This window comes from Penaeus chinensis, chromosome 6 (assembly GCF_019202785.1).
Source record: "Penaeus chinensis breed Huanghai No. 1 chromosome 6, ASM1920278v2, whole genome shotgun sequence".
NCBI classification, from domain to species: domain Eukaryota; kingdom Metazoa; phylum Arthropoda; class Malacostraca; order Decapoda; family Penaeidae; genus Penaeus; species Penaeus chinensis.
This window is the reverse complement of record NC_061824.1, coordinates 37,561,565-37,574,064: the sequence shown is the minus strand read 5'-3', so window position 1 is coordinate 37,574,064 and position 12,500 is coordinate 37,561,565. Positions and strand designations below refer to the sequence as shown.

The 12,500-nt window shown below is 40.2% G+C and overlaps 1 protein-coding gene across 2 annotated transcripts; it reads right to left on the bottom strand.

The window, feature by feature from the left end:
* Positions 1–287: 287 nt before the first annotated feature.
* LOC125026560 lies at positions 288–12,173 on the bottom strand. Of its 2 annotated transcripts, none has more exons than XM_047615073.1 (5): positions 11,959–12,173; positions 3,797–3,973; positions 3,071–3,244; positions 2,063–2,156; positions 288–1,825 (listed from the first exon to the last, which is right to left on the bottom strand). In XM_047615073.1, the coding sequence occupies exons 2-5, from the start codon at positions 3,922–3,924 to the stop codon at positions 908–910; spliced, it is 1,314 nt and encodes a 437-aa protein (XP_047471029.1). In that variant the 5' UTR covers positions 3,925–3,973; positions 11,959–12,173; the 3' UTR covers positions 288–907. The 2 variants fall into 2 exon arrangements, with proteins under 2 accessions (XP_047471029.1, XP_047471028.1); XM_047615072.1 differs by lacking the exon at positions 11,959–12,173 and adding an exon at positions 4,411–4,605.
* Between the last annotated feature and the right edge of the window lie 327 nt (positions 12,174–12,500).

Sequence of the window (12,500 nt, the reverse complement as noted above, 5' to 3'; positions counted from 1 at the left end):
TTGTATAATTAATAATTTAATAATTAACAATAATCAATAATCTAAATGGCGACATCGTGGCCAGGAAGACTGTAAAGAAATAATAAATATACTTTTTTACTAACTTGTCTCCTGCCCAAAAAAATTCATAAATGAAAAATTACCATTCTAGAAATAAGCTGATGTACATAAAAGCCTTTAAATACAAGTATATAAAACATACTATTAATCGTTCATGCAGAAGTCTGGAATATCCCAACAGTCATACCAGATCGCAGGTAATCGCAGGATAATGAAAACAAGTTAAGGAAAAATTATAGCTTTATTCATTAGAAAATATAACTGTTCCGACATCTCAAAATGATACAGGTTTTCGCGATTATCATAATCAGAAATATTATTGATTACGATCAATTTCGGTTTTATAATGATATCGATCATTTCATTTACCGTACCATTATTACGAGTATGATAGAACGATAGTGACAATACCAATGACATTGCAGCATTCAGTAAGTAGCAATTTCTATTATCTGTCACTGGTCTGGATTTAGGATGTCCATTACGTTAACATCACAATTACCTGATCACAGTATCACCAGCAATAAAACAACAAGGACCAACTATGATAAATTGTTATTATCGATGTTCGCATCGTTTTAGGTACGAACTAAGTTGATCAGTGCTCTCAGTAAGATTCAGCCTTTTCATTTCTTAATTTTACATTCCGTTCACCTCACTCACTTTCCGATAGACTGATATCACTTCATCTGCCAAGAGATGGCTGTGTCGTCTGCAATGTAATCCGTTGCATAGCTCAAGGAAAAGCTGCAACGACCCCTGAACGTGTGAACGAGAAAGAGGAGCATGTGGATGTACTTATGCACCATGGCGACAGAGGCAACGTCCGTCACCAGGACCTGGTCGTCTAAACGTCGTTCGGGCATCGGGAAGCGACCGATGTTGGTGATCCCGTAGTCGTGCACAACCGCGGGTGGCTTCTGGGCCCACTCCTCCCCAGGTCGGGCTGGGCCCCGAGGCGAGCCATCTTCTGCTCCAGAGGGAGTTCCGAGGTCAGGCCCTCTCTCAGGTCTCCGTTGAGTTCTTGGGCATATTCCCAGAAATGATTGGCTTGGTCGTTAGTCAGTCTTGAAATGTGGGAACGCAGCACAGCATAGCCACCCATTGCATCGCGAGGCGTTCGTTTTAAATACCGTAACATACTTACAATATGATTACCTGCGATCTGGTATGACTGTTGGGATATTCCAGACTTCTGCATCAGGCTGACAATAGCAGTATTGATCACAGCACTGAAAGCACTGTGGATGGTGACCCCATGTGATTTGCACTGCTTTTCGAATTTCTGTGTAACATCACCGTCAATGATGCGTGAAAGGTGTCTGGTTGTGACTTCATCCACTGAAGGCCGTGGAAATGCTTGTAGTAACAAAGGAGTTGACAGAGGCATAGTCTGTTTGACATAATCGTGACGCTGAGGATCATCTTCTAATTTCTTAATTATTCTTGACTCGATTTCCCAGAGCTCCTCTCTCTGAACAAATTGACTAGTTGCCTCATCATTAATATGGCGACCGAGGATTACATCATTCAATAATTCCACCATTTGCTTCGCCATTAACGAGGCACTCAAGCCGTCACTTACTGCATGGTGGCTCGTCATAATAATATTGTACTGATAAGGAAAGTCCTTGACTTCTGGCATGTCACGGGGAGCTTCCTTCCCCCGAGGAATCATTCTGAACTTCCAGGTAGCCCCGTCAGGAAATCCTTTCTCACACATACGTTGAATCTCCTCTGTCGAGCTTGTTCCCTCGTTAAGCCTCTGAAATTCATAGACGGTATCTCACATGGTCTTTGGTGAAGACCTTGTGCAAGTTCGTACCGAATACTTTTGTATGACTAGCTCAAATTATCCTATTACTGATAATAATATCCTTCTATGGGATATCCTATTGCAGTGGCAAGTATTTTTGTATAAAGTATAATATATCACCTACTCGTTATACAATTTAAGTCTAAATATGATGAATGGAAGATCAGTCAGTGCTAATCAACCTACCTTAAAATCGACTTTATGAGTATTCCCATCTTGTTCACAAAACCACCAGACATTTCCACGAAGTCTTAAATCTACCCGCAGTGCAGGATTCTTCCTGAGGAAAAAACAACAGTTCCATCACTAGATTTAAAACGGTTAATGGTTAAAACAAATTAATGCACTAGACACCAAGGTCATATACCACTAGTTTTGAATAAAACACCTGTGGAATAAATGTGTAACTAGCTTTCAAATCCAGAACACAAATATCCGTCAAACAAGGAATGACCTAAATTGAGCAGTACTAAGATCCAAACGACCAACTAAGCCAAACGACCCAAGAAATGGACTGTCAACCTAACATCTTAGTGATTCCATGGGAATTGCCCATCTACTTATAATGGAGTAATAAGAAGTGTAGTTTTTAAACAGTTCTCATTAGCATTTAGTGGAACAGATTTGAAAACTCAAAAACAATATCATATGAGCTGAGGTTTCCATACAACATAAACATTGATACAGATGCACGCTTACCCTCCATCACAAGAAGTTTAATTTACTTAACCACACAACCTAAGAAAAGGACTATCCAACTAGAATCAAACTGGCTCTAGAGGAATTCCATACTTATAGTACAGTATTGATCACGATAAGTAATAATAATGATAAGTTTTACAGACAATTTCCATAAGTACCAACATATATATACACACACACACACACACATATATATATATATATATATATATTTATATATATGTATGTGTGTGTAACGATTCTATGGGGGAAAAAATCCAGAATAACTTTTCTGTGAGCAGAATAGAAACATCTACGCAATATAATACAAACATATCTGATGAATATCCAAAGTGACACCTACAGTATAGCATCCTCGAAAGCTTTAGAAAACGAATATTCCCTTTAAATACTCATAATAACTAAAACAAAAAAAAAAAAAAAAAAAAAAAATGGAGACGAGAATCACATTCAGACAGTCATACAAACCACCTCTTAAGAGAAGAGACTCACCTCTGCAAATGGAAAAGAGCCCTTTCGACGTCCTCTGTCTTGAGGAGGTTCACGCTATTGAGTGTCATGAGGTAAAGTCCCATTCTGGTGCCATGCTTGTGGACGAGGTGGAAACTGAGCGATTCCCTGTCGATCGGCCACAGCCATTTCACGTCCCCGCTGCTCAGGGTCCTCCTGTGAAACATAAAGTCTATTAAGGCTAATAGAGTCTTACCTACAGGAATGGCATCATGGAAGAGACACACTTATCTACTGACTATCTTTCTAAAAACGGGAGCTCTCAAAGTATTCAATATCGAATCCCTGTACTGAAGGGTGTCATGTAAGGGGACTCACCAAGGCCAGGGACTTGGAAAAATAATATATATATACATGTATAGATATTTGTGTGTATATACACATATATAGATGTATGTATATGTTTATATATACATGTGTGTGTGTATAAGTATATGTGTGTGTATAATATATATATATATAATGTGTATATATATGTATATATATGTGCGTGAGTGTGCATGTGTGTATGTATATATATATGTATATATGTGAATATATATATATATATATTACATATATATATATATATATATATATATATATATATATATATATATATATAATATGTATGGTTATGAGGGTGTGTGTGTGTGTGTAAAGATATGTGCATGTACATATAATTACATATTGTATATCCATATTCAATGAAAACAATTCTTATTTTACCTTAGTAAGCAAATTCGCTGATTCGGCTCCTCCCTCAAGACGCGCCGGTCGCCGAGGGCGAGGCGGGGCGCAGACGCCGGCAGGAAGGGCGCCCGCAGGCGAGGCACCGAACGCAGCCACAGACTCATTGCTGAAGATGATGCCCTCGGAGGTGCACCGGCAGGAAGGCGGCGTCTCCTGGGAATAAATGAGGTGCTGCTGCTACGTCCTACAGTTGGTGTGCTTAATATCGAATCTGTGATTGTGAGTAATTTGATAATGACGATGATAATAACTGACGATGACAATGATAATCATTCAGCTGACAATTCTGATAATGATGGTGACGACGATGATGATTACTATTAACAATGATGATAGTAGAAGACCTTACGGTAAATGACGATGGTGGCAATTATAATAATGATAAGCACAGTAACGAGACTGATGATAATACATAAAAAAACAAGACCATTATATAAGAAAAATACGCTTACGTAAAGAACAACATGCCTGCAACCCAACTTTGAGATAAATATGGTCCAGTGAAGCTAAGAAAATATCGGTATATCGTTGAAATTCAGACTTCATATCACAGAAAGATTATACCAAATCTCTTATACCTGTTAACATACCTTTATATCGAGGTCCTCATTGCACTGTACCGCGTGTGTTGTGAAGCGACTGCCTCACTATCGCTGTTAACCTTGAGAGTTAACGCACAGTATTTCTTTCATAATCGCATTTAGGAGGTAAAATATATTCTGCTATGCCTATATACAGCAAGAAATGGTTATTCGGAATCTGTGTGTGGTTACCCTCTGACATTAGAACGCTTACTGACGTCAGAGGATTAAATATTATCTTAGAAAAAAGATGTTTGGAAACATCTGCTTGCGGTGGGTTGCCATATTTCACTAGCCAAGTAAACTTTAAAAGCTGGCAACTGTTTCCTTCAGATGAATTTTATACAAGTTGATATATTTATTTATATATATAATGATGTATATATATAGATAGATAGATGGATAGATAGATAGATAGATTTCCAAAAGAACAAATTAGGCCTTACGTTTATCTTAGTCTACCTTTTAGCTAGTTTTCTTTGGCGTCAACATGAAAAGAGTATGGATATAGTTTTGACGGGAAACTACTCTATTACTTTCTTTCTTTCCCACATTTATCATTAGCACAAGAATCGCCATGGTTAGCGATGATATTTGGCCTTTTGCATACAGTAATTAAAAACAATAACATAAAAAATATTTAGTATTTAATACTATGATTTCCATTTCTTTACTTTGATGGTTTTTAAATTGTGTAATTCGACATGTATCAAATTCTTTATGCTTTTCACATCCCATGTTGATATGAAAAGATATGGAGTTTTATTTACTCCAAGTTCACAGTATTGTATAATTGCATTTTTCTCAGTGTGTTTCTGTAATTAACTACACTATATTGCTATATTTTTTCACTATTTTGTATGGATATTTACAATGTGTGACATTTACGTATATTTGAGTGGTATGCCAGATTTTCTTTCAGCAAATCTGTCATTCGGAAATATCTACAATACGACACTAGTCAGATCTCTAGGCTGCCGAATTCTGGAGGTTTGTTGGGCATCATCTTTACGATTTTAATTCAATAAAATCATCAACAATATACTACTTTTTATTTATATTGTATCATTAATATCACCGTTCATAGGGTTTATTTTACTAACGACTACTGTATCAACAACAAACTTTATTCTTGGGTTTCATACAATCATACTCCCTTCACCTCACTCACTTCCCGATAGACTGACATCACTTCGTCAGCCAACAGAATGGCTGTGTCCTCTGTAAAGTAATCTGTTGCATAGCTTAGGGAATAGCTGCAACGACCCCTGAACGTGAGAACGAGGAAGAGGAGCATGTGGACGTATTTATGTACCATGGCGATGGAGTTGACATCAGTCACCAAGACCTGGTCGTCCTTGCGTCGTTCGGGCATCGGGAAGTTGGCGATGTTGGTGATGCCGTAATCATGGACGACCGGAGGTGGGTTCCTCGTCCACTCCTCCACCAGGCTGGGCTGGGCCATGAGGCGCGCCATCTTCTGCTCAAAAGGGAGTTCCGAGGTCAGGCCGTCTCTCAGTTCTCGGTTGACTTCCTTGGCGTATTCCCAGAAATGACTCGTAACACGGTCGCTTGTAATGTTGGAAATGTGGGACATGTGGAGAGAGTACCCGTCCATGACGTCACGTGGCGTTTGCTTTAGGTACCGGTCCACGCTTACGAGATGGTTACTGGCAATGCGGTAAGACTGTTGCGAGATTCCAGATTTCTGCACAAGTCTGGCCAAGGCAATGTTGACCACAGCCGTGAATGCACCGTTGATGGTCACTCCATGGGCTTTGCATTGCCTCTGGAAGTTCTGCGTAGCTTCGAGGTCGACGATGCGAGTAAGGTATTCGGTGGTGACTCGATTCCCTGAGGGTCGTGGGAATGCTCGCAATAACAGTGGACTGGCATCTGGCATGGTTTCTCTGACTTGGTCGTGGCGCTGGGGATCATCTTCTAACATCTTCCTTATTCTTGATTCGATTTCATAACACTCTCCTCTAGAACTAAACCGACTGGTCACCTCGTCGTCAACGTGGCGACCGAGAAGTACGTCGTTCAAAAGTTCCACCATTCGCTTCACTATCAAGGAGACACTCAGACCGTTGCCCAACGCATGGTGACTTGTCATAAGGACATCATACTGATAGGGAAAGTCCTGCTTGATCTCTGGCATGACACAGGGAGCCTCCTTCCCCGAGGAATCATTCTGAACTTCCAGGTGGCCCCGTCAGGAAATCCTCCCTCACACATTCGCCGACACTCCTCCGCCGAGCTCGCTCCTTCGCTAAGCATCTGAAATTCATACTGATGTTATACCTTAAGGCCTTCATTAAAGTATGATTAGACAATATGTTATAGCCTATAAACACTGTAGTGTATATGACTGAATTGTGTGTGGATATATAAATCAATATATGTATGAATGTATGTATGTATATATGCAAATATATATATATATATTCATAAATGGGGTTTGGTGATAAATTAGATAGGGTTCACGCAATGTCCCTCGTGATCACAAAGTTTTCTATAGCGCTAAGAGGAAGAATTATTGGAGACGTGGGAGAGGCCAATTGTCGTGGGAATCTCTAGCAGGTTATTGGGAATAGGATCTGTAGCTCTATCAGACTTATAATTCCTTTGTCATTTTTTTTCTAGAATATTTCAAGAAGCAATATACATACTTATATTTCTTTAACATAATGTAATATGTATAAAAATGTTTGTGTGATTCCCGGGACCTCACTCAGATGGCACCATGTTTGTTTATATGATCACTATGTTTGCTGCCTCGGTCGTCTGAGATGGTCAGTTCATTTGCATACGGAAAGTTTATAAGGTAAAATGCAAAAATAACATTTTCTAATAACATTTTCTTTCTTCGGCGTCTTCAGCATTTATTTTGTTTACACATTAACCAAATGTACTGGAATGGCTTACAATACATACCTTATCCCTGTGATTTTGGTTTAGTGATTGTGTTTACATACAGATGGCTCCATAAGTACTTAGTCACCTTGGAGTCAACAGCTAGTCCTACCTATCTCACATGTTTTCTTTTTTCTTTGGCTTTCGGAATTATTTTCTTGCTCCTATTTCTACTAATATTTTATTAATATCATAACAATCATGTCAATAATAATAATAATAATAATTCTATGATATTAAAAAACGTATGGGGAAATAATGTAAGGCTACTAACTGACACTAGTGGAGCCACCTGTCTGTAGTAAAAATCGCTGTGTAGAGTACATATACTTGCGAAAAAAAGGTGATATTAGTTTTAAATGGAAAACAAGTCAGTGTTATTGTGCCTACCTTAAAATCTACGTTATTTCCATCTTCACAAAACCACCAGACGTCATCACGAATTCTGATGTCTATACGCATAGCAAGATTCTTTCTGAAAAAAAAATTCTTCATTAAATTCATGTAAAACATCGACATAAATAAGATACAGTGACTTCACGAAGATATCCTTGCCTCGTTTTCTAATCAGATTATAATGTGCAGTGTAAATTTCTACCTCTTTTGCAGGCTTTTGCAACATCCCATATTCAATACCATCGCATTCAATCATGTCAAGTGTCGTTCAAAGAAGTGACTCACCTCTGCAAGTGGAAAAGGGCACTTTCGACGTCCTCTGTCTTAAGAGGATTCACGCTGTTGAGTGTCATGAGGAAAATCCCCATTCTGCTGCCGAGGCTGTGGACGAGGTGGAACAAGAGAGATTCCCTGTCGAGAGGCCAGAGCCATTTCACGTCCCCGCTGCTTAGGGATCTGTTAGGGATAGTGGTCTTAGAAATAGTGGTCTGATAGTCTTTTAGCTGCAGGGATGTAACTCAAGGGTGTGAGAGACTGTTCTCTCTCCTATTGCACTTGTATTATATTATTGATTATACATCATAAAAAAGTTTGTAAGGTAAAGTAAAGTAAAGAAAACAAAAATCGATATTAAAATATATGATTCCATGAAAATAAGATACAGTTTTTTTTGTTAAGAAAATAGAATTAATTTATTTACAAAAAACGTAAGTCCGCAGAAACATGTAATATTTTTTTCCAGGTTAAATGAAAATAAGGAGACGGGCTCAGGGAAAACCAACACACAGACTACGTAATATATATGTAAACACAGGTCTATATGTTTATCTAGGTGTACATGTATGTCTGCCACCAAAATCAGGCAAATGATGAAATCGCCGTCTATCAAACAGTACGTACTTTGCTCTTTATAGTGCGTGCCTACGTGCGTGTGTGCTAAAGTGCGACCATACTTAGGAAACAATTGTTTTTCTTGCCTTGAGAGGTATACTCGCTGCCTCGGCTCCTCCCTCAAGACGCGCCGGTCGCCGAGGGCGAGGCGGGGCGCAGACGCCGGCAGGAAGGGCGCCCGCAGGCGAAGGCACCGAACGCAGCCACAGACTCATCGCTGAATGTGATGTCCTCTCAGGTGCACCGGCGGGGAGGTGGCGTCTCCTGGGAATAAATGAGGTGCTGTTGCTACGTCCTACTGTTGGTGTGCTTAATATAGATTATGTGATTGTGAATAGTTTGGTGATGGCGGTGATAATGACTGATGATGATAATGACAATCATTCATCTGATAATTCTGATGATGGTGACGACAATGATGATTGCTATTAATAATGAAGATGATAATGGATGACGTTCAGGGAAAAAATGGTGGTTGACATGTATTATAATGATAATCATAATGATAACGAAATTGGTAATAATACATATACCAAGACCATTATAGGAAAAAAACACTACGTAAAAAGCAGCATGACCCAAATTTTAGATAAACAAGGTCCAGTGAAGATAAGAACATGCTGGTATATCATTGAAATTCAGCCTTTACATCACAGATTAAACACACTACACCCCTCTCTCCATAATAACCAATTTCATAGTCATACAAAAATTATATCAACTAACACCTCTTCAACCTGTTAACATACCTTTATATCGAGGTCCTCATTGCACTGTACCGCGTGTGTTGTGAAGCGACTGCCTCACTATCGCTGTTAACCTTGAGAGTTAACGTACAGTATTCATTTCATAATCGCATTTAGGAGGTAAAATATATTCTGCTATGACTATATAAGGCAAGAAATGGTGATTCGGAATCTATGTGTGAGAACACTTTTACATCATAAAGTTTACTGATGTCAGATGTTTAAATATTCTCTAAAAAACTATATTTGGAAACATCTGCTTGCGGTGGAGTTGCCATATTTCACCAACGGAGTAAACTTTAAAAGCTGGCAACTGTAGCCCTAGAGGAATTTGAGAAGATTTGACACACACACACACACACACATGCACACGCACACGCACACGCACTCGCACTCGCACACGCACACGCACACGCACACGCACACGCACACGCACACGCACACGCACACGCACACGCACACGCACACGCACACGCACACACACACACACACCTATATATGTGTGTGTGTGCGTATGAGTGTTTGTGTGTCATATATATATATAAATATAAATATGAATATATATATATGTGTGTGCGCAATTTTGAATGGGGAAAAGTAGGTTCGTAACTTCACATAATTTCCAAAAGGATAAAATAGGCCTTAAACATTTATCTTAGTTTATCTATCAATTTCGTTTTCTTTGGTTTCATCATGAGTATTTTTGACGATAAACTACATTATTACTCTAGGAAGTTTTAACGTTACAGCTTTTCTAATGCGTTTCACATTGTACATTATATATACATATATAATATATGAATGAACAGTTAAAATATGGAAATACAATGACATAAGAAGTAAAACTTTTATTATTATTATTATTACTATCATTATAATCGACATTATTCCTCTAATCATTATCATTATCATATCAGATCACTTCATTTCTAATTATCACTAAAAAAAAAAAATTCGTTAGCAAAGTAAAGTGACGATCTTAACAAGAAAAGAATATTAGCAAGTAATAATAATCACTACATTTTGATTCGCTAAGTCTCATAAATGAACAAAGTTTTATTTACACCAAGATCACAGTATTGCATAAGTGCATTTTTCACAGGGTGTAATCAAGTACACTCTATTGTTATATCTGTTCACAATTCTGTATGGTTGTGGTGATGATGGTGGTGGTGATGGTGGTGGTGATGGTGGTGGTGATGGTGGTGGTGGCGGTGGTGATGGTGGCGGTGGTGGTGGTGATGGTGGCGGCGATGGTGGTGATGGTGGTGGCGGTGGTAATGATGGTGGCGGTGGTGGTGATGGTGGTGGCGGTGGTAATGATGGTGGCGGTGGTGGTGATGGTGGCGGTGGTGGTGATGGTGGCGGTGGTGGTGATGGTGGCGGTGGTGGTGATGGTGGCGCTGGTGGTGATGGTGGTGGTGGTGATGGTGGTGGTGGTGGTGGCGGCGATGATGGTGATGGTGGTGGCGGTGGTAATGATGGTGGCGGTGGTGGTGATGGTGGTGGCGGTGGTAATGATGGTGGCGGTGGTGGTGATGGTGGCGGTGGTGGTGATGGTGGTGATGGTGGTGGCGGTGGTAATGATGGTGGCGGTGGTGGTGATGGTGGTGGCGGTGGTAATGATGGTGGCGGTGGTGGTGATGGTGGCGCTGGTGGTGATGGTGGCGCTGGTGGTGATGGTGGTGGTGATGGTGGTGGTGGTGATGGTGGTGGCGGTGGTGGTGGTGGTGGTGGTGGCGGTGGTGGTGGTGGTGGTGGTGGCGGTGGTGGTGGTGGTGATGGTGGTGGCGGTGGTGGCGGTGGTGGTGATGGTGGTGGCGGTGGTGATGGTGGTGGCGGTGGTGATGATGGTGGCGGTGGTGGTGATGGTGGCGGTGGTGGTGATGGTGGCGGTGGTGGTGATGGTGGTGGTGGTGATGGTGTCGGTGGTGGTGATGGTGGCGGTGGTGGTGATGGTGGTGGTGGTGATGGTGTCGGTGGTAGTGATGGTGGCGGTCGTGGTGATGGTGGTGGTGGTGATGGTGTCGGTGGTAGTGATGGTGGCGGTGGTGGCGGTGGTGGTGATGGTGGTGGTGGTGATGGTGGCGGTGGTGGTGATGGTGGTGGTGGTTGTGGCGGTGGCAGTGGTGGTGGTGGTGGTAGTGGCGGTGGCGGTGGCGGTGGTGGTGATGGTTATATTAGTGACGGTAGTGGTGGAGTGGTGATGGTGATGACGGTGGAAGTAATGGTGGTGATGGTGATGGTAGTGATGGTGATATTAATAGTAGTAGTGGTGATGGTGTGTGTAGTGGTAGTAATAGTACCAGTGGTGGTGATGGTGGTGATGAACAATAATAATGGAATATGTTTATATCTGCATACATTTCATTAGCTTTTGAAGTTCCACTAAAGGTATACAACCTATTCAAGACACTTAAACACATCGGATACATTTCAAGGAAAGATAACATAGCTGAACTCTGAATTATACTGAACACGTATCTGCAGAACGAAAGCTAAAACTAAATTAAATAATGCAAGAACAATTCAAATATCAATAATGTAACTTGGTGGTGAACAAAGGAAGTAATATATAGTGAAACATAACTTTGTGAACAAAACTTACCGATTTCACAGACGAAAAGAATTTCAAAGGTATGACAATGATAACATTTAAACTCTCCAAGCACTATTTACGTGTTATAATAATTTTTTTTCTTCACTATGACAATTTTCCCTGGAATTATGTTTCATTGTTATCACATTTAGAAGGTAGATTGTTCTCTGCTAAGTCTGTGTATGTTTAAAACCTTAAGGAGTGGAACACGAGACGAAGTTGTAAAGATAACTGTTGTCGAAAGAATAAACTTGATCTAAAATTCTTCGTTTGGCAACTCTATAGCAGGAGTTGAGTTGCCATCAAATTCTCCAGAGAAAGTAACATTTCGGGAGCTGACAACAGAGATGAAAAAATAGGTTTTGTATTATTTATATATTATTATTTCATGCGCATTTTACAAAGAGAAAGGCAAGCAAGAATTCGTCAAAAGCATCTCTCTATGTAACAAACGACGGCAGTACGTGATGACTTGTTCCCTTCGTTGTGGTTAATAGGAGTCATGTGGAAGAAAACAGACTGGACAGCAAATGATAGTGAATTTTGAAAAT

What these genes read in the sequence shown, in the direction of transcription:
- LOC125026560 (XM_047615073.1), bottom strand. Translation starts at nt 3,924, where the DNA reads ATGAGTCTGTGGCTGCGTTCGGTGCCTCGCCTGCGGGCGCCCTTCCTG. An exon ending in CAGCGAATTTGCTTACTAAG is followed by an intron (nt 3,245 to 3,796) that starts GTAAAATAAGAA and finishes TATGTTTCACAG; the next exon opens with GAGGACCCTGAGCAGCGGGG. An exon ending in CTCATAAAGTCGATTTTAAG is followed by an intron (nt 1,826 to 2,062) that starts GTAGGTTGATTA and finishes TATGAATTTCAG; the next exon opens with AGGCTTAACGAGGGAACAAG.